The sequence below is a fragment of the Salvia splendens genome, chromosome 22, assembly GCF_004379255.2.
Source record: "Salvia splendens isolate huo1 chromosome 22, SspV2, whole genome shotgun sequence".
Classification (NCBI taxonomy): Eukaryota; Viridiplantae; Streptophyta; class Magnoliopsida; order Lamiales; family Lamiaceae; genus Salvia; species Salvia splendens.
In genome coordinates, this window is record NC_056053.1 from 6,318,328 (window position 1) to 6,341,154 (window position 22,827).

General features: G+C 38.4%; 2 protein-coding genes and 1 long non-coding RNA gene across 4 annotated transcripts; 2 read left to right on the forward strand and 1 right to left on the reverse strand.

Annotated features, from left to right (window-relative positions):
• The first annotated feature begins 8,624 nt into the window (after positions 1–8,624).
• On the forward strand, positions 8,625–11,491 carry LOC121787192 (seipin-2-like). The gene is made up of 3 exons (XM_042185853.1): positions 8,625–9,280; positions 9,455–9,852; positions 10,772–11,491. The coding sequence occupies exons 1-3, from the start codon at positions 8,638–8,640 to the stop codon at positions 11,255–11,257; spliced, it is 1,527 nt and encodes a 508-aa protein (XP_042041787.1). The 5' UTR covers positions 8,625–8,637; the 3' UTR covers positions 11,258–11,491.
• A 910-nt stretch (positions 11,492–12,401) lies between these two features.
• Positions 12,402–17,195, forward strand: LOC121787193 (carboxy-terminal domain RNA polymerase II polypeptide A small phosphatase 1-like). Of its 2 annotated transcripts, XM_042185856.1 has the most exons (3): positions 12,402–13,913; positions 14,453–16,414; positions 16,940–17,195. In XM_042185856.1, exon 1 carries the CDS (start codon positions 12,431–12,433, stop codon positions 13,298–13,300), a length of 870 nt encoding a protein of 289 aa, XP_042041790.1. In that variant the 5' UTR covers positions 12,402–12,430; the 3' UTR covers positions 13,301–13,913; positions 14,453–16,414; positions 16,940–17,195. The 2 variants fall into 2 exon arrangements, with proteins under 2 accessions (XP_042041790.1, XP_042041788.1); XM_042185854.1 differs by lacking the exon at positions 16,940–17,195 and having other exon boundaries at positions 14,453–16,570.
• A 3,519-nt stretch (positions 17,196–20,714) lies between these two features.
• On the reverse strand, positions 20,715–21,997 carry LOC121787944. The gene is made up of 2 exons (XR_006047545.1): positions 21,821–21,997; positions 20,715–21,217 (listed from the first exon to the last, which is right to left on the reverse strand). It is a non-coding gene; the product is annotated as an uncharacterized LOC121787944 (long non-coding RNA).
• Positions 21,998–22,827: the final 830 nt, after the last annotated feature.

A 22,827-nucleotide genomic window follows, 5' to 3' on the forward strand; every position in this document is an offset into this window, starting at 1 on the left:
CTCCGGATCCAAGAAATCCAAACTCAACAATCAACTAAATCAACTCCATAACTCCGATTCTAACAGATCTGCTCCGATCACCGCCAAATTCAATCAATCAAGAACAATATGCAAACAAATCACAAACTCCAGCAAAACCCAACCTCCGATTCATCCAAAAACAGAACCATTCTTCAGATCCAAACGAAAAATATCAGCAAATAATCAGAAACCAACTGCAAAAAGAATAAACAACTCCGACAATCCAACTCGAAATCAAGCGAACTCAACCAGCAAACCAGAAATGAACACAATAGACATAAGCGAAAGTAAAATCTGGAATAAAACAGGAAATATTGGTTAACAAAAGAAAACCGAGCTTCGAACAGCGAAGCTCGGTGTAATCAGTGTAAATAGCAACGGAAATGTAAATTGTTTCTTCGCCCTTGAACTAGGACGGTGTTACAACCCTCGAACCACTCTCGGAAAGCTAAAACGTGAACCCCAGCCAAGTGCTAACTGGAATCTCTCGCGAATTTGGAGTCAAGTGTGTGGAAATGTGAATCGAGCAAGGGGCTGTTAGTGAGGCCTCCACCCGAGAAGGTCCCTCCAGCCTGCATGCTTCTCCCTTTTATAGATGCGGACATAGCCTTCTAGAGTTTTCGTAGAAATCCCTATTCTACCCTTCAACTCCGAGGCTTCCTCCGTCTAGCAATTTTCTTCCAATTGTTCACCCTTTCGCCAGTTTCCTAGGACCATGCAAGCGTCCTCTTCTTTTCCTGGATCTGGCGAAAAACTTCACATACCTGACTTAATTCAATGCGTTAGACCCAGTAATTTCATGAAATGAACCCCTAGACTGATGCATGAAATTAGCCTTATCAATAAGCTACTCAAGAAATTTCAGATGAATGAGTCAAGAATTGTTTCCACACTAATTGGACAGCAGTTTCAGCTGACAGCTGAAACTGTCCCAGAAGTAAGGAAGAGGAAGAGCAGATGAAGAAAATCCCTTATTCTAATATCATAGGGAGTATCATGTATCTCATGATATGCACAAGACCTGACTTAGCTCATGCAGTAAGTGTTACTAGCAGGTACATGAGCAATCCAGGAAGAATGCATCGGCAAGCATTGAAGTGGATGCTGAGGTATCTTGGAGGAACTGTAGACTATGGAATCTTGTATAAGGGAAGTAATGACTGCATCAAAGATAGCTTGGAAGGTTTTTGTGATTCAGATTTTGCCTCAAACCGAGACAATATGAAATCACAGACTGGATATGTGTTTACATTGTTTGGAGCAGTTGTGACATGGAAGTCGAATTTGCAATCTGTAGTGGCATTGTCCACAACTGAAGCCGAATATATTTCGTTGACTGATGCAGTGAAAGAGAGATTTTGGATCAAGGGAATCCTAGAGGATTTGGGACTGAAGCAGAGGAAAGTGGTGATTAATTGTGATAGCAGTAGCGCTATATGTTTGTCAAAACATCAGACTTTTCATGATAGAAGCAAGCACATAGATGTGCGTTTCATTTCATCCGAGATGAAGTGAAGAAGGGGATGATAGAAGTCAGGAAGATTCCTACTGAACACAATCCGGCTGATGCTTTGACTAAGGGAGTACCAGCATCCAAGTTTGTATACTACTTGGAGTTGGTGAGTGTTGTTAGAAGATGAAAGTCAGAGGATTTGGAGAATAAGGACAGTATGATATTGATGTTGGAAACGAGGTGGAGATTTGTTGCATGCGTGCGTCTCGCAACATCAAATGCAGCAAATAAGTATGCATGAAGTGGTGTTGAGGTGAGGGTGTACGTGACCATTCATGGGATTACACACCCTAGCAATCGGTTAGAAGTCGGGTATAAAAGCTCATAACTTCCCACGCATGATAGATAACAAAATTATCTTGATACAACTGAGAAACTGAGTGAAACACAAAGAGTAAAAGAGTTCGAGGCTTAGTTGCTCAATCAAGTTGTGATTGATTGGTGATCTCAGTGATCAAGGAAGAAGTCTTAGCTCAAGATCGCGGTGTTGTTCATATTCTCAGTGTATAGATCTCAAAGTCGAGTTTCTTGTGAGATCTCTAGGAGAAGAACTTGTTCTTGTTGTAAGTTCATGTTGATTGATAGTCTCTCATCTCGTTTCCATGTTAATACAAGTCACTCGAGTTCTCCCGTGGATGTAGGCTGATTTCGGCCGAACCACGTATATCCGTTGTCATTTCATTTCAAGTTTAATTTCTTGATCGCGCATCTACAATCTGGTGGATAAGTTTCACAGAAACTATACCAAAAAACTTTTCAGATTTTGTTTTATTACATTCTAGTCCAAATCATTATATTTATCAATAGGAAAAGGGAAGAAAAGGGGGAAGGGAGAGAAGTAAAAATATACAGAAATAAAAACTTACTGGCAGCGTTTTCCAGCTGCTGGGAGAAGAAGATAGAAAATAACCTAATTTATCCTATTAATATTTGGTTGGTAATTAATTAGTGAGCTGCCCATATTAGCAATACTTATTTTATTGATTAGTTAAACGACTATATTCACACGTTTTTTTTTTCTAAATTAACAAATAGAAATATTAATTAGTTATGCCTATTAAGGGTCCTCTTCTATTGCTTATATCATCATAATCCAAAATCATGACCACATCTTTACCCTTAGATTTTAAAATGAATGGATGAGTTTAAATCTTACGAATCTCAATAAATAGTAGACAAAATATCAACAAAAGGGTAAGATCGGCATTCTATTATATCAACATGGTGTAGTATAAATATCAACACAATGACACGGATATTTCAACACAATTACACGAAATTATCAACACAGTTTTATTGAGATTTCACATGCATTATATTGACATGCATTATATTGAGATTTTTTGATGTATTTGTTGATAAAAAAATTGATTATCACCATGTACGAAAACTGAAATAAAAATCATCAAATTTCATTATTCAAAAGTCGTCGGAACATATGCAATTGAGATCTCGTTAGAATCCTTATAAAATTACATTTAATTTGATATATTTTTTGTGAAAAAATAATTTAAATTGAGAGAGTTACATAAATTTAAAGTTTTAGGATAATTTTAATAAGAGAGAATTGACATTAATACCTTTTAATTTTATTTAATAATTATTTAAATTTAAAATTTAATCCACTTGATATTATATCAACCACTGGATTTCTTAATCTAATGGTTAAAAATTGATCTTAAATTTGGATTGCTAATTAGTTAGTAATTGATCATCTGCCTATTAATATTGATTAGTTATGCTTTGGTAAATTACTACATAATTCGATAGCTTTTAAATTTTAATATCAAGAATTGGTTTATTTTAGTTTAAAAATAGGCAAAAAAATCTTTAATTTTAAACTAATATTATGCCATATGCCTAATACTCCCTCCGTCCACAAGAATATGCATTTTTTCATTTTTAGTTCGTCCCACAAGAATATGCACTTTCTAATTTTGAAAACTCTTTTCTCTCTAGTGAGATGAGACTCATTCTCCACTAACAATACTTTATTTACCTTTTCTCTCTACCTCTCTCTTATTTTTCTAATTTTGCATTAAAACTCGTGCCGAACCCAAAGTGCATATTCTTTGGAGAACGATGGAGTATCAAACTATCTATGCTATCAAGTATAACAAACAACGTTAAACATTAAGAATTAAAACGATACCTAATTTATATACTTGTGGTATCTTTAAATGAATTTTAATTTTGAATTTTAGTTAATTTATTTGTACCTTGTGATAACTTTTGTAGTATTTTTATTATATTTAAATTTTCTAAATTATGTAATTTTTGATTTAATAAATAATGGATTTCATATATAATTATATTAATTAATAAATCTTATCATATTATTTAATTTAATTAAGTTATTGACAAGTGTCATAGGGTTAGTGTGTAATTTAGATAAAATATATAGGTATCATTAAAAAGTATAAAAAGTAAGTGAGTGGAGAATATTCTTTTGGGTTTGAGTTTAGTGTAAATGATTGGAGTAAAATCAATATTTAGTGTGACATTTACACTAAAATGGATTTAAGTATAGCTTAATGGTTGGAGATGCTCTAAACTCACTAAGTCGCGCTATTGATATTTACTTCAAATATCTTAATTGACTAAATATAAACTCTGCGAATCTCAAACCTCACTAAGGCCATCCGCAACGCTTTCTCTTATCCGTCTCTTAACCGTCTCATCTCTTAACTATTCATGGGCCCCACTGCACTTTTCACTCCATCTCTTAACTAAGAGACAGCACCTGCAACCCTCCATCTCTTATCCGTCTCTTAACCATCTCATCCCTTAACTATTCATTCAATTTCATTTTTTATTTTTTATTTCCAACAAATTCAATTAATAAAAAACACACTTCATTAAATCAAATAAAAATACAACTTAAAATTCAAAAAAATAAAAAAAAAACACATAATTAAAATCTTAGAAAAAATAAAAATTACATAATTTAAAATACAATTTTATAGAAATTAAAAAAACTACTCCGCCGGCTAATCATCCCCCGAAGGCTGTGGCGGTTCACTCAAGCTACCTGAAAGCGGAATACCAATTTGTCTTGCCATATACTCAATTCCGGCAAAATGAGCTTGATATTGTGGATGCGTCATGCGGGAAGTGTCCGCCATCGTGGCGGTCAAGTACATGGACAATAGGGTGTTCCAGCCCGAGACCGAGCCCGAGCCCGAGCCCGAGCCCGCCTGGCTTGATTCACCTCGGCCCCTCCTCCCTCTAGCCGCCTTCGCCGCCTTGGTTCCTTGCGGCTGATGGCGCCCACGGGAGGACCCCCTGCATCGGTGGTCGTGCCCTCAACCTCCTGTGAAGCAAACTCTTGTGCGGCCCTGCCTGAACCACCCTCACTAGACGAGTATTGGCCACCCACCGTGTGCTTCGTGCGTTTCGAGGTCGAGCCTGTGCTGGACTGGACACCGCCAGCCCACCTTTCCTCGTCTCTGACCACCTCCCAAACATCGACATGTTTGATTTCTTTGCCGTTGTCGTCAAAAAAGACTCGCAAAGCCGCTCTCAGAATGTCGGCTCCACTGGCTCTGCTTTGGTAATTCGCCGCTTTATTCTTGTAGATCCCGCAAAATTTTTTGACTTCTCTGTCGACTCGGTCAAAATGACTGCGGAGCATCTTCAATGTGTGGTGGAGGGACCCTTTGGCTTAATCTCGTTGTAGGCGTCGATGACCTTTTCCCAAAAACACTTCCGGGTTTGTTGATTCCCGACGATGGGATCGTACGAGACGCTGACCCAGGCGTTGTACAGAGCCATCGTGTCCTTGCGGCTGTATGGATGACGGCCTACATCTTCCTCCTCCATGGCCGCCTCCTCCTCTTCCTCCACGGCGTCGAATGCGCGAGCCCTGGAGCTTCCACCGCCTCGTCCTCTATCCGGATTGGGTTCATCCGAATAATCCTCCCTAATTTAGGATAATCCCTGCGAATACCTCGGGGCGGAGGGACGGGAGTATGCATCCACATCAAAATGGGGTGGTTGGTACGCCGCCGGCGTCGAAGAACCTTGGGTGCCGGAACCGTCGAATCGGAACCGGAACCACCCAAGACATTGTACATTCCCCCCAGTCGCCAAACGCGTTTATGTCAAAGCCGCCGGAGCTGCTAGAGTTTCCGTCGCCGGACATTTTGTTATGAAATTAGAGAGGAAATGGAGATGATTTGAGAAGAATATATGTGTGTTTGTGTGTATAATGAGGATGAAAGAGCAGTATTTATATAATAAAAAAGAAAATAAAAAAAATATAACCGTTGAACGGTCATATGACCGTTTTTTAATTTTTAATTTCATTTTTATTAAAATCAATTTTTTTTTAAAAATAATTTATTGCGTCAGCGTGACAACGCCCACTCGTCAGCCGCAAGTGGGCGTCACGCCTAGCGCCAGCGCGCACCACGTGGCGAGCTGGCGCGCCAACCGTCTCGCTGGGACGAGACGCTCGCCGAGACCGGGACGAGACGCATGGCTGCAACGCCGTCTCGTCTCTCCGAGACGAGATAGAGATGGCAACGAAACGCATTGCGGATGGCCTAAGCCTCATTCCAAACAAAGTAGGTAGTTTATTACAGGCCAAGTACTATTTAAATGTTAAATATGGGTACTCCTAAACGCTACTAAAATCCTTACAAAGCCCCTCTAAGAGCATCCACAATGGTTTTCGCCCAACCATAGCCCAGCCACAAACTCCTCCTGCCACATCATCAGCACTAAAAATCCTCCTGCCACATCATCAAGACAAGCAAATAGCCCAGCAATAGCCTAGCAATAGTCTAGCCACATCACTCCTAATTATATAAAACAAATAATAATTGACAATCTCACAAAATACGGAATTAAATTTACGACACAGATACGGGAAAATTCAATCATAATATTAAAATTTTAAAAAGTACATTAATTAAAAAAACACACTTCATTAAAATTAAAATAACATTACAACATCCTCATTAATGAGTTTGTCCCACATCGAAAGTAGAATGAATATAAAACATTCAAGGGTGTCTCTATAAAAGAGAAACAACCAATAATGAGTTTGACCCACATCGAAAGTGAAATATAAAACATTCAAGGATGTCTCTATAAAAGAGAAACAACCAATAATGAGTTTGACCCACATCGAAAGTGGAATATAAAACATTCAATGATGTTTCTATAAAAGAGAAACAACCAAGAATGATTTTGTCCCACGTCGAAAGTGGAACATAAAACATTCAAGGATGTCTCTATAAAAGAGAAACAACCAAGAATGAGTTTGTCCCACATCGAAAGTGGAACATAAAACATTCAAGGATGTCACTATAAAAGAGAAACAACCAAGAATGAGTTTGTCCCACATCGAAAGTGGAACATAAAACATTCAAGGATGTCTCTATAAAAGAGAAACAACCAAGAATGAGTTTGTCCCACATCAAAAGTGGAACATAAAACATTCAAGGATGTCTTTATAAAAGAGAAATAACCAAGAATGAGTTTGTCCCACATCAAAAGTGGAACATAAAACATTCAAGGATGTCTTTATAAAAGAGAAACAACTAAGAATGAGTTTGTCCCACATCGAAAGTGGAACATAAAACATTCAAGGATGTCTCTATAAAAGAGAAACAACCAAGAATGAGTTTGTCCCACATCGAAAGTGGAACATAAAACATTCAAGGATGTCTCTATAAAAGAGAAACAACCAAGAATGAGTTTGTCCCACATCGAAAGTGGAACATAAAACATTCAAGGATGTCTCTATAAAAGAGAAACAACCAAGAATGAGTTTGTCCCACATCGAAAGTGGAACATAAAACATTCAAGGATGTCTCTATAAAAGAGAAACAACCAAGAATGAGTTTGTCCCACATCGAAAGTGGAACATAAAACATTCAAGGATGTCTCTATAAAAGAGAAACAACCAAGAATGAGTTTGCCCCACATCGAAAGTGGAACATAAAACATTCAAGGATGTCTTTATAAAAGAGAAATAACCAAGAATGAGTTTGTCTCACATCAAAAGTGGAACATAAAACATTCAAGGATGTCTCTATAAAAGAGAAACAACTAAGAATGAGTTTGTCCCACATCGAAAGTGGAACATAAAACATTCAAGGATGTCTCTATAAAAGAGAAACAACCAAGAATGAGTTTGTCCCACATCGAAAGTGGAACATAAAACATTCAACGATGTCTCTATAAAAGAGAAACAATCAAGAATGAGTTTCATAAAAAAACATTAAATAAAAAAAAATTAGAAATTCGTTGGACGATGAGCTCGGCGATCCGGACCCTGCAATGGCGCCGAGTGGATCGCCGAGCGCCAGTATATCGCCTAGTGCTAGGCGATTTTTTTTCTTCGGAAAACCGCTATGCAGTTGCAATGGTTCGCCGAGCGCACCGCCTAGCGCCGGGGCTCGGTTAGGCGGTGCTCTAGGCGCCATTATGGATGCTCTAATATAAATGCAATTCAAGTTATAAAATATCATTCTCGTGCCATTTATATCAAGAGTAAAGTCTAAAAATGATCCTAAACATATAAACATTTTATGATTTTAGTCTAGAACAATATTTTTTTAACCTTTGTATGAAATGAAATCCGTATGTTTTTTAATCCTTATTTATGGAGCCCTATAAAATAAACGTCACCCCTTAAGTTATCTTTGATTATTTATTTTTTACGATTTCAAAAAAAAAATGATTATAAAATGGACCAATTTCATTTTTCCTGGATACGATAATTGAAAACATAATATTCTTGACCAAAATCGTAGAAGACTCATATGTTTAAAACCACTTTTGAACTTTAGCCTATTAGTTTTATACTAAAATAAAATATGAGTGAGAATAAGTTAGTAGAGAAAGTCATAAAAGGATCATATGTTTAAACCACTTTTGAAGTTTACTCTATTAGTTTTATGATAAAATGTTAGTTATAATAAATTAATAAAGTATTGGGTCTATTACCAAAAATGGTAAAAGTAAAATGTGGAGTAACAAATTTGTTTCGATTGATTGAAATGGGAATATGCGACAAATTTTTTTAGGATGAAAGAGATTATAAATTCCTACTGTATTAATTTTTTCGAACATAATTTTACACATTTTTAATGTACAAGAATTTCTCCCTGCAGCCAAGAATTTCGAATGTACAAGCGTTATGCACATCGTATGACTTCAATCCGAAGAAAAAAAAGTTAGTTTTCTTTATCATTCCAAATTCAGGCGATAACTTGCAAATGGAGGAGACGAAATCGAGCACGCAATTCGACGAAGACGATGATGAATTTCATGATGCGGTGGACGAATTCGAATTTTATTATGCCGTGGACGAATTCGAATTTCACGACTGCCGCGAGAATTTTTCCGATCAAACTGAATCCAGTCGTGACGAATCAATTTCAAATCCCAGCTCTAATGCTCTTCAGGAAGACAAATCCCCGGCGTTGGCGGTTCTCCGGCGCCGGAGGTCTCGGTCGATTAAGAAATCATCCGCAGATGGCTCGGAAGAGTTGGCGAGGTTCGCCGCGGCGGAAAGTGTGGACAACTTGAGAGAGAGAAGAAATGTATCGCTTTCTCCGAAATTGGATGAGCGCGAGATGAGATTGGAGGAAACGAAGCCTGGTTCGCAGAGTATTGAGACGAGCGAGGAGAAATCGACGGTAACGGATGCAATCGCCGCAGCTCGCGGCGAAGAATCGAGCTGGAGAGGAAATGAGGATTCGAATCCGGGATTCCTGCTCAAGCTTCCCGGTATAGTAATCGAGCGCATTGCTTTGCTAGTCAAAATTGTTACGTTTACTATTCGATTGGTGTATTATTTGTACATGATTGTGTTTAACCCTTTGGGGCTTTTGTTGCCATTCCGATGGTTTATAATTCAGCAGTTGAAAAAAATTAGGAATCTCATGTTTGGAATTGTTATAGAAAATGTGTATGAATGGTTGAAAGAGCAGCGAGCGATTTGGAAATTAGGGTTAAAATGTGGCTGGGGATTGTTGTGGTCAGCTTATGTGTGTTCTGTGTTGCTCGGATTGTTGGTCTCGGCGTTTGTGGTGGGCGGAGTGTTGATAAGACTGGTGGTGGAGGAGCCGATTAGGATGATTAGGAACTTGAATTTCGACTATTCGGAGAAGAGCCCGGTGGCGTTGGTGCCGATTATGTCCGGTGTGAAGATGAATGGTGATATGAGGCATTTTATGGAGAAGCCTGAGATCTTGAAGGCCTGTGAATCTAGGGTCATGCCACGTGGTCATGGGGTGCATGTTACTGTGTCTCTAACGTTGCCTGAGTCTGAATACAACCAACATCTTGGGATGTTTCAGGTATGTGTTTGTTTGATGTTGTTTCTCCCTTTGAAGCTCGTATTCTGCTGTGACTGAATGTGTTAATAACTGCATTTTATCATTAGCCACGGATTAGTTCAAGCGTATGCTGTTTATCTGCTTCCTTAATGAAAGGTTCACATATATTGTGGCTGCGATCGTGTAAAGTGAGCCTTTTTCTTAAGTATATTTGAGAAGTTGTTAGCTTTTCTGGGAGTTCAGTTTAGCTCTATTTTCTATAACTTTATTTGCAACTGAGTTGTGGTTGAAAGTTCTTAGATGTTGTCAGGTCTTCAGATATGTTGGAACTTTTTACAGGTTGGGATTTATGTAAAGCGAGCTACTTGGTGTTGTATGTTTGAGAAGTTATCAGTTGTTGAGAGTTTAGCTATATTGTCGATTTAGGTCACAGATATTGTTTGCCTCTGAAAGTTCTTTAAATTTGTATTGCTTTAAGATTTGTTGAACTTTTTACGGGTTGGGAACTTGGGAGAGTGTGAAGTAAACCTGTTGGTGATGTGTGTTCGAGAAGTTGTTAGTTGCTGACAGTTTATCTCTATTATCGGTCTAAGTTCATGGATATTTTTGCTTCTTCGTTGTGGTCGCAGTTCTTAGTTTTTATGTGGTTTCTGGATTGGATTTCTGTTTTAATTACATATATAGCTTTCAAGATTAGCTTGCTGTCTCATAGGGTTGCATTTGCATCCGTTCTTGATTTTGTAATAGGCGCAGCGCTCTCTGTAACCTCGCATAGATTGTGATCTGCAAACTTTTGTCTGGTTTATGCTAGGCTTAGTAATCTCCCTTTCCATTGTGTTTATTGCAAAACCAAGGAAAAATGATGATAAATCTCTACTTTCTTGACAATAGACATGCCTTTCGTATTACTCGTCTGATTATTACGTGTTAATCCTTGAAGGTCAGAGTAGACTTCCTCGCAGCTGATGGCCAAATACTCGCAATATTACGACGTCCATGTATGCTGAAGTACAGGAGCCAGTCGATCCGCCTCCTCCTTACTTTGCTCAAGGTTGCACCCATTCTGACGGGCTACACATCAGAAACCCAGAAGCTGAAAGCAAACTTCAAGGAGTTCACCGAAGGCGATCCCCCAACAGCATCCATAAGAGTTATCCTTGAGCAAAGACCCGAATATTCATCCGGTGCAGGCATCCCAGAAATATACAGCGCGTCCCTGGCCCTCGAGTCCGAACTCCCTCTGCTAAAAAGGATCATGTGGTTCTGGAAGAAAACAGTGTTTGTATGGGTTAGCATGAGTGTGTTTATGATTGAGTTGGTTTTCGCTCTCCTCTGCTGCAGACCTCTCATAATCCCCAAAATAAGGCTCTGGGAAGCCACGCCTCAAGAGGGCGCCTCTCACTACAATCGTCCCCGTCAAAGCTGAAATGACAAGGATGAGGAACAGCAATAACAACGCGCTCTTGTGCACCGTGGGGGCGCTTTGTGTTGTACTCGACAGGTGATGCATTTTTTTGGCGTAGAAGTAACTGTAAGTAAGGTTTTTTCACACTTTGAAGTTGTAGCCAAGTCTGTACAGTTAGGATTTACATTATTTAGATCATGAGAAGTTGAGAACTCCTCCGCTAATGCAAGAGCATATATATGGTTGTTTTCTTTATCAGAATGTTTAAACTTGAGCCAAATTATATGAATTATCTCGCCAATAAAGGAAGCAAGCTAATCTTGCATTTACATGTGATTGATTTCCTTTTTTGATTATCCGACTATGAGCGACTTATATCAGTTTTAGACTTTTAGTAAAAACGACTTATATCAGTTTTAGACTTTTAGTAAAAACAACACATTTACTATCTACTCCCTCCGTCCAACAAAGGAAGTCCTATTTGATTTGAGCTGATGTTTTAAGAAATACAAAGAAAAGTAGGATTTGGATCCCTTGCGGTGGATGATAGCACAACATGGGATGTTGTTCCAATCACCCAATTATTTTATAATAAAAAATTAGTATTTTAAGATTATAATTTAGGAGTAAAATAATTAGTGTTCGGAACAACATATCACAGCAGGGGATGCAAACCCAGAAAAGTGGGTTGAATAAGTAAGTGGAACGTGAGACAAATGAAAATGCAAAAATAAGACTCTTATTATGGGACAGATAGATTATATGTTAATACTACTTTATATTATATCTTAATTTATTCCCTTTTTATTCTTTATTTTTTTAAATTTTCTCTTCATATAATTTAGTAGATATAATTTTCTAAAATTTTGTACCTAAAATAAATCAATCTTAACGAAACAGAGGCAAGATGGAGTAATATGGTATTGTCGTATAAATTAAAAGAAATCAATCATAACAAAACATAGGCAAGATCAAGTAATATAATTAAAGAATTGAGGGATACGAAACTAGAATTAAATTTAACGTACCCGCGAATTATTTTTCAAAGTCTAATTTCCCTTTTTGTCTTCCCGTTTAAACAAATTCGACCGTTGCAAAACCGAACGTAAATTTTTCAAAAACCACAGACTGCTCTGTTTCTCCTCAGCCACCAAAAACCCAAATCCCCTCCCCTCTCTCTCTCCCTCTCTAGAAATGGTGTCCAAGGTAGTGAAGAGAACCCCCACAAAATCCCTCAAAAACCGGAAAAACTTCCCCTTCACCCATCGCCGCACCCGCAACAAATCCCCCATCAAAACCACCGCCGCCGCCACCGTCGCCTCCATCAACAAATCCATCTACACCTGCCACCGCCGCCTCCTCAAAATCTTCACCAAGCTCACCCGCATCGCCACCCCCGAAAAAACCCCCCGCAAAAAAGGATACAAAATCCTCCAAAAATCCCCCCCAAAAATTCCCCCCTCCGCCGCCGACGTCAGGCGCTCTCTCTTCACAAACAAACTCCCTCTCCCTCCGCCAACAGATCCTCAAAAGCACACCATCTTCCTCGACCTCGACGAAACCCTAATCCACTCCACCGCCGCCGCGCCTCCGGAGAGGTACGATTTCGTCGTCCGCCCCGTAATCGACGGCCAGAAAACCGAATTCTACGTCCTCAAAAGGCCTTTCGTCGATGAATTCCTGGCCTATTTGAGCGATCGGTTCGAGATCGTGATATTCACAGCTGGAATTGAGGAGTATGCTTCTCTGGTTGTCGATAAGCTCAATTGGAGGAATGGGATTTCGCACCGATTGTATCGCGATTCGTGCAGAGCTGTGGATGGGATGTTCGTCAAGGATTTGGGGGAAACGGGGAGGGACCTGAGCAGGGCGGTGATTGTGGATGATAATCCGAATTCGTATCAGTTTCAGCCGGAAAATGCGATCCCGATTAAGCAGTTTGTGGATGATGTCGGCGATGAGGAGCTGAAGAAGATGATGGAGTTGTTTGAAGGGTGTGATTTGGGGGAGGATTTGAGGGATTTTGTTAGGGTTTTTGTTGGGGCTGATGAGAAGCTTTGCTAGGGTTTAGATTCATTTTTTTGGAAGTCGATCGTTTTGTGTAGTTGAACAGATCTTGTTCAATTTCATGTTTTGATTTGGAATTTATATGTACTTATTTATTGAATTAAAGGTTATTTCACCATCTTCCACTTTGGCCATAAGCTTTTTTAGATTTTTACTTTTGATTGAATCGCTATTGATAATTGTTTGACTAATTGTTGTAAACTTTTGGCTAAATTGCTTTTAAAATCATGAACTTATACAATAGTTTGGTTTTTCTGTGAACTTTAAATGTTGCGTTAAAAATCATAAATTTTGCTCCTGTGTGCCGATTTCCCGAGTTGGGTATTCCGGCTAAGTAGAGTACTGACGTGTGCATGTGTCAAACATGGATGATGTGGTGGATGCTGATATGTGCAATGACATGGAATTAAATTTTTTTTTTCTAAATCACATAACATAAAAAAAACCCCAAATTGCATACTATCAAAACAAACGAGTCCAACCCTACCTAACCTAACATCAGAAATCAAACTTCAAACATCTTAACCCTTTCTTCTGCTCAGCGGTGGCGACCTCGACCCCGACGGCGACGGCAACGGCGACTGCAACATCCGATGGCGCCGCTGACTCCGTAAGTTCTGCATTCCGTTTTACATTCGTTGCTCAATTGTAGTCAGTTTTATAGATTTGAAGTTTTGCATTCCGTTTTAGATTCGTTGTTCTCTCATTACCCCCTCCTCCAAAGCATGTCAGCTTCGTGTTTTGTGGTTCAGATTTTGTGTATAGTGTAGTTCAGATTCATATAGAGTATTTTAAATTCGTCAAGGGATTGGGGGTTTTTTATAATGGAGACTGCCATTGCTTGTTGTGGTTAGTGTGTGTTTGAGGTGCTTTGTGAGTTTTTTGTCAATTAAGGGATTAGAGTTTATTTGAGACAGAATGTAGTTGAACCTCTAAAGCTTGCAACAAATTCGCATCTTATATGCTTGTTTTGTTGTTCCTGATATGGTGTTTTTGTCAATTAAAGTTTACTCATTGGACAAAGTTTGATAAGTGTAGTTTCTTTACATTTTCAAGTTTACTTATTTGAGACAGTATTTCAAGTTTTTTATATTTGTGATAAGTGTAGTTTGTGTACATTTTCTGAATTTGAAATTTGAATTTGTTCAGGGACGACATTTTTGGCCTCTATATTCATCATGGAAGACATTTCATTCCAAATGGAAAGTTTCAAAAATATATTGGTGGTAGAATAGCACAGGCAAGTGATCTAGACCCAGACAGATTTGGGTATTTTGACTTAGTTTAGGAATTGAATAAAATAGGGATTGACTTAGAGGTGCCCACGGTTCGGAACCGCCGGTTTTTTGCGATTCCGGCTTGGTTTCACGGTTTTTCGCAGTTCCGGTTCGGAACGGTTTTGGTTCCGGTTCTGGCACGGTTTTGGTTCAAAAATTTTTGAACCTGAACCGAACCACGGTTCAAAAATTGACGGTTTCAGTTCGAGTAAATTCTCACGGTTTCGGTTTGGAACCGTAACCGGCGGTTACAGTTTTGGTTTTAAACGCCGGTTTGGTAAACCTTAGGCAGGTCTAGGTAGACTCACCTTTGTGAATCCTATGTTAGCAACCCACGTGGATATAAAGAGTGATAAGGAGGTGATGGAGATGTTATCTGCTACTCTAATAGTCAGTTTTAACAGAATGTGTAGTACATATGTTCATATGTTGTTGATGGGATGAAGTCTACGGAAGGCATGGGTGGTGAACATGTGTGAGAGAAGGTGGTGAAAATGGTTGAAACTGTAAAAAATAGCAAGAGTGTGGTTGAAAAGAGTAACTTTGAGTCTGCCACAAAAATTAGATATTCCACTTCTATGAGCAAGGGTAAGAGTGTGATTGAAAAAAATGTGGAGAAAAATGTGGTTCAATCGGTGGAGAAGAGTGTTGTTGAAAGTGTTAGTAAGAATGTTGCTATATCTTTTGGTAGAAGTGGCAGTGAGAGGGTGATTAAGTCTACCGAGAAGCAAGGTAGTGAAACGTTTAGTAAGAATGTAAGTGAAGCTGTGAGTAAGACAATGGCTCGATCTGTGGATAATAATGCAGGTGAAGCTGGGAGTAAGAGCTTGAGTGATTCTATGGAGAAGAATTTGAGTGGTCCTGTACATGAGGGAGTTGGATTAGCTAATGAGGTTTTTGGAGAAGGTAAGCATGAGAGTTCAAGTGATGGCAGCTATATACCATCAAGTGATGAGGACACCGATGATGAAATGGAAGCCGATGAGCTAGTGTCTGAGGATGAAGAATATGAACAAGGTAGAAAGAAGATGAAAGAGAGAAAGAAGCCATTTGTAATAACTGATCAGATGTTCTAGGGGATAGTCAATGGAGGACAGAAGAGTGACTATGTGTCTGAATATGAAAATTCTGAAGAAGATGATATTTATTCTGACTCCACTGATTTTGAAGATGAAGGGAGACGATCTAAACAACGACATGCTAAAGTGATGTATAATCCAAATTGTGATCATAAGCTTCTTACATTCAGTCCTTGTGAATGGAAGATATCTGGGAGTCGAGTGAGGACGAGTGGTGTATTTTTAATAAAAAAAAATCAAGAAGGGGTTCACACTTGTCCTAGGGCTATGAGGATTAAAATTGCTACATCAAATTGGATTGCTAGAAAGTACTTTCATGTCTTTAAGCTTAAACCAAATATCAGTGTTGTGAAAATCGCGCTCGGGGCGCGCTCGGGGCGCGGGGCGCTCAAAGCGAGCCTGTAATCGCCCCGATGCGGCGGTGTCGTGTGAGATCCGTGGAGCAACGGTGGGGCGCGCCTGGGTCGCTCGGGTCGCCGTGGAGCGCTTGGGTCGCCTGGGTCGTGGGCCGATTTGGGTTGAATATTGATGACTCTTCATCTTCTTCCATGAATAAATCAAAAAACGGTAACTTACCAACTTCCCATACTCTTATTTAAGGAAAACCTACACCAACCCTTCTATTCAGCCGCCTTCTCCTCTTCTATTTATTCTCCTTTTTCTTCTCCTTTCTTCTTCATCAGCCACCACTCCGAATCACTTTATTCTTCAGCCATCACTCCTTCGACGTCCAGATTCGCAAGATTTATCTACAGGTACGAGCATCAATTGTAATGGGGATTCATGAGCATCAATTGTATCTGGAGTTTATGTATGTTTTTTTTTGTAAAGAATTGTTTTTAGATATATTGGGTACATTTGGATTTGTATAACTATTTTGTAAAGTCTCTCTCTCATTTAATTTGCTGCGACTCCACAAGTAAGAAACATACAAACAATTACGTGTCAGAAGCATACAAACAACTAACTTGGTACGTGTCAAAAGCATATAAACAATTAACTTGGGATTGAGATGAATGAAACAAAATTGACTAATTTATTGTGCTATTTATTTTAGCTAATATGCATTTAAAAAAAATCGCTTGAAATGAGGTTTCACAATTGGGTTTAGTGTGTTGAATTGTGAGAGAATAAAGAATTAAAGAAATAAAAATTAATTCGAAACAGAACTCAAATAATTATTCATTATCTTTATGATTTGGTGTTTGATGATGAGGACAATGATCTTGATGATTTGGTGTTTGATGATGGTGATCTTCGTTGGATGGACGTTGGTAAAGCTTCTGGAGCGTCGGAAGCAGTGTACCATACTAGAGGTAGCACAAGCACAAGAGAACAAGCCTCAAGCTCTATGCGTACTTATACTCTTGTGGATAATGAAGATGACAGTGAAGATATTAATTTGGTTGTATACGATGAAGGAGAAGAGGACTTACCTCTCAGTGATGATGATATTATTTAGTTAATTATTTTATGTTTTGCAACTTTTTTTGGAACTATTATGATTTTTGATAATAAAATTCAGTTATTTAGTTATATTATGTTGTTTAAAAATTTATATTTTTCGTCTAATCTTCTTTTTTAATATGGAGTAATGATGTATGTAGATTTATTTGATGTGATAAACATTCAAGCAACAAACTTATAAAAAAGACACAAATATAATCATCATTCGGCTATTCTGGCGCCCCGATTCGCCCCATCGCCCCGCGACCCGGGGTCCCCCCTCATCGCCCCGGGGCGCCCCGCGACCCTAACAACACTGCCAAATATGAGTTGTAAAGATTTAGGTAGGGATTTAATGCAGAGGTATGTTGTTGAGACCACAAGGTGGAAGCTATTCCATTCAAAGAGAAAAGCTATTATTCTGTTGAGGGGATCTGTGGAAGATCATTATGCCAAGTTGAGGAGCTATGTACTTGAGTTGAGTAAAGCTGACAAAGAAGATAGGTTTGAGCTACATGTGGAAGTAGGTGCTGTGTTCAAGGCAATGTACATTGGATTTAGTGGGTTGAGAAGGGGTTTCAAGGAGGGGTGAAGGATGGTGATTGGACTAGATGGGGCTTTCTTGAAGACTTACCTGGGTGGCATTTTGTTATCTGCAGTGGGAACTGATGGGAATAATCAAATGTATCATATAGCTTGGGCAGTAGTTGAAGTTGAGAACGAGGTTTGCTGGACTTGGTTCATTAACATTCTAGTGCAAGAGCTGAACTTGGGTGAAGGAGTTGGAATTACTATCATAAATGATCAGCAAAAGGTATAATCTAAACTGACACTTTACTTGTGCATTCACTAAACACTTAGATTACGACTTACGCAAATATTTATGATTGTAGGGGCTTGAGAATGCAACGAAGGAGCTTATCTCATTGGCTGAGCATAGAAATTGTGCAAGACACATCTATGCCAATTGGAAAAAAGTTCACAAAGGTCCTAAACTGAAGCAGCTTTTTTGGAAGCTGGTTAGAAGCACCTACACGCAGAAGTATGAATTGACATGCAAGGAATTAGAGAATGAAGATGGGCAAGCATTTGCAAATTTAATGGACAAGAACCCGAGCAGATTCTGTATGGCCTTCCTCACCCCAACACAATGCTCTGATGCTATTCTCAACAAGGTCTATGAGTGTTTCAATGCACACATTTTGGAGGCTAGAAATAAACACATAATAGACATGCTAGAGGAGATGAGAACAACGCTTATGGAGAGGTTGTATAGAAAGGCTGTAGAGATTGCATCTGCTGGGAGTAGTTTAACTGTGTGTCCAAAAAAAAAAACAGTGCAATGGTATATGAGAGTAGAAACTGCTCGACAATACCTGCATTAGGGGAAAATTTCAAAGTTACTCACTTTGATTACAGATTTGTAGTGACTCCTTCAAAAAGACATTGTGGTTGTAGGAAGTAGGATGTAACATGCATCCCTTGTTTGCATGGTGTTGTTGCTATTAACTTTCTGAAGGAGGATGTTGATGAATATGTCCACCAATACTTTTCGGTGAGCAAGTATAAGTTGCCATATGGGTATGGCCTACCAGCTATGAATGGGGAGAAACTATGGCTTGTTGCTGAAGATTATCCCGTCTCCCCACCACATGTGAGAAAGATGCCTGGTAGACCTAAGAAGGTTGGAAGGAGGGACCCATTTGAGATGGATCCGAAAAGACCAAACAACCTAAGGAAGATATGTTTGATGACTTGCCAAAACTGTTTCTAATAAGGCCACAACACTAGGAGTTGCAAGAATGAGACTGTTCATCTGCCAGAGAAACTAAAGGTCGGTCTAATACATTGTGAACTGATTCAAATTATTTTTGACTTTAATACATTGATTTGTGTCTTGGTCTAATAAATTGTGAATTGATTCAAATTTTGTCAGGCAAAAAGGGGAAGGCCTCACAAGACACCACAAGCATCGACGTCACATAGTGGCACCACCACGGTTCGAGGAAGGGTTAGAGGAAGAGTGACTGGAAGAAGAGGGAGGCCTAGACCGAGCAGAGCAAACCCAATTGGAGTAGTCTCTACTCAACAAACCGCAACCTAAAGATGTGACGTGAAGTTGTTCTTTGTTTGTTTCTATTGCATTAAATGTTTGGTGTTGTTATGAAATGACATTTGGAGATATTTGACTTGTTTTGTTGACATTTTGAGCTATTTGGTTTGTTTTGGTGACAATTTGAGAAATTTGGAGATATTTGGTGTGTTTTGTTGACTTTTGAGCTATTTGGTTTGTTTTGGTGACAATTTGAGAAATTTGGATTGTTCTGTTGACATTTTAAATCTCAGAATTCTACTGCTAGTCTATTTTTCATTAGTTTTGCTTTCAGGAGTTAATATCTGATGCCACTTCGGTTGAAATTCTAGGAATTTCATAGTGTTGTAATATATTACTATGATTGCACAAATGAATAGGCTCTTCAATTTTACTGATAATTATTGTGCCATCTTTAGCGACACAAGTTGCTGGAGTAATTAATAAAGAACACATGAACAAGAAGGATAAATTAATTAAGTTAAAACTGTACGTTAGCATTGAGCATACGGTGTTGATTATGCACTACTTTTGACTTACCAAATGGTGCGGGTTTTTCGCAACCCAATAATCCTAGTATATTGGGTAGTGGTGATTAATATTTAGCGGTGCTAGGATTGCTATTATATTGAATCGTGCGCGAGGTGAGTGTCGTTTAATAACGTCCTCAAGAGGAGCTCGAAACAAGGCTTTATTATTCGGAACCTAGCTAGTTAGAGTTTGATTACTCTATGAATAATAAATAAGCGTTTCTTGCTAAGTCCACTCTTGGAATTAATAAGATGTTAATAATTAAGTTTATAGCAGACACTAATTAATTAATGGACGTTTCTATATTAAGCGCGGGAAATGAGCGACAAACAAATAGAAACCCAGATTACTTATAATTTCGGATTTGGATAGGCAGTGCATTATTACTTCTGTAGTGTTTGCTCGTAATATTCCAATATAAGCTTGTATTAAATTGTGGGTTCAATTTAATTAGTAAAAAGCTAATTGGGGGAGGCCATATCCAAAAGCTTCCATAGATCCCTGACTAGGCCTAATATGTGACTTAATATAAATAGGAGAATAAAGGAGACAGAAAATACAATTAATTTTATCTGAAATTTTCGTCCCCCTCCTATTCCTCATAGGGGACGATTTTTCTCCTCAGCTCTCCTCCGTGAGATAGAATTTATGTCTTCTTTATTTAGGTCCTAGTATTCTGGTGAGATCAGCCCACACTGATATCAGCATACAGTCCGGGAACCAGTCAGAAGATCCGTGGTTTAGTACTCAAGATCTTCACGTGGAGAAGACATTAGCTATCTTCAATTCTTTGGAGAATCCTCAAGGTAAATTGGCTAATCCGTAGAAAGCATGTTTTAGGTTTTAATTACGCTAAAGCATAATTTAATTCAAGTTATGAGTATGATACATGAGATAATTGTGCAAATATAATTTGTCTAAATAATATGCTAAATATATCAGAATTAATATGTAATTGATTTATGCACGATTCCGCTACCAACCCCTTCAAAAACTGCATCTGCATTGAAAATTTCATAAAGTCTACAACGAAGATAAATTTGAGGATACATTAGAACTTCAATGTATAATCCTAGACATAGTTGAAATACATTAGACTATTACATAATCTGGACTATTATAGTCTAGATAAAAAGCCAGACCACAACACACAAACACGAAATGGCATACTTCAAGTTCCAGTTCTGTCGACGCAAATACTTCAACTTGTTTGGAACGGACTTTCTCCGTTAGCATATCTTGCATAACAACTCTCGTTTGCAATGCTTTTTGCATGTTGTCCTTCTCCATCTTCAATTTTTGCATATAGTTCTCTTGATTCGGTGAAAAAGATGGATCAATCCAATGGTAGAACTTGCAGTCGTCCTCTTTCCAAATATAGCATCGATAGAAACGTTGTCCAGGATTAGCATCCGTCTTCGATGTTACAACTTGAGCTTCAATTCCATGATTACAAACCACGACTTGTGGCATTGGCCAACTCCCATGGCTTATATTACATGACGATGTGGACATCACACACACGGACAAATGATAAACACAAAACACAAACAAGAGACAGTAAAAATGATTCTCAAGCTCAACAAATCAAACAGTACAAGCTTAGCAAAAACAGATAGTATATCTTTTCTCTAAAGCCAAAACATCAAAACATCAGTATATTCTTCTTCTGCGCTTCCCAGGTTCACTCATAAACAAGAAAGTATATTTATTAGCAGAGTCCAAATTTCAGTTAATTTAAAACTTGACACCACAACAACTTAGGCGATTATCTGACATATAGCAACTTTATAGATGGAACTGGAAATTTTATAGCAAAAACTTTTCTGAAAATTTTCCCCTAGCTTCTACTATCAGAAACTGAAATAAATGCAAGAAGAAGAATTAATATACAAATCGAATAGAACCCTAGATCGATTTTAGTCAGGTGACAAATTGGATAGAACCCTAAATCGATTTGAACTCACAATTCGAATAGAATTCTAAATCGATTTGAACCTACAAATAGAACCCTAAATCGATTTCCATAAAAGTAGAATCAATGCAATTCAAAATAAACCCTAAATCGAATCCGACTTTCAAGAAATCTAACCTCGTTTTTTGTCGAAATTGTTTGGATTAGGATGGATTAGGATGTGAAATCGTGGTTGTTCGGATGGGGATGTTCTCCAAGCGGTGATTTTCTCCCCTGCGGTGATGTTCTCCCCGTCATTTTACGTTTGCAAATTTTCGGAGATATTCAGAGAGATTTATTCCTCCAGCAGATGCAGCGAAATTTAAAAAAAAGTAATTTTATTTTCACCAAACACAAATGACGTAGTTTTGTGTTCCGCTGCCTAGCCACACTTCCGGCTGCCACATAAGATAAGTTTATGCCGGAAAACTACCGGGTTGGGTAGTTTGGGAAATTTGCACAACCCGACAAAGTTCATGATTTTTTACGCAACATTTAAAGTTCATAGGAAAAACTACTATTGTGAATATTTATGATTTTAGAAGCAATTTACCCTATCTCCATCTTTTAAAAAATAAAATTAATAATTTCTATTTTAGTTTAGAGTATCCACAATAGCACGGACTAGTTAATAGGCTAGCACTAGCACTAGCCAAAAACACCTCTTGACACATCACTACGACCTCCCACAGCTTGCCACATTATCAGGACTTTCCACAGCCCAGTAATAGGTTGGTACTAGGACTAGCCGACGCCCTAGCCAAACAAACAAATTCACAAATACGTAATTAAAAATTCGACACGAATACGAAGAAAGTGCAATAATAATTTCATTAAATATAAAAAATTTACATAGTACAATTTTAAAAAAAGTCTAGTAAACTTAAAAAAAACAATTCAAACAAATTATATTTTATATATCATCGTGCAATCCTACGCGCCCATAACTCTTCAATTATATCATGCTGGAGTCGAATATTAGCTTCTTGTTGGCGCATATCAGCAAATGCTTGGACCCTTTCGGCAACCCCTAGGATATCCCCATTCATACATGACAGCGGCAATGCAGTCAGTATACCACATGCGTGTTGGGCCCTTCACCACCGCCCATGACACTGGAGCACACCAAATGCCCGCTCGACATC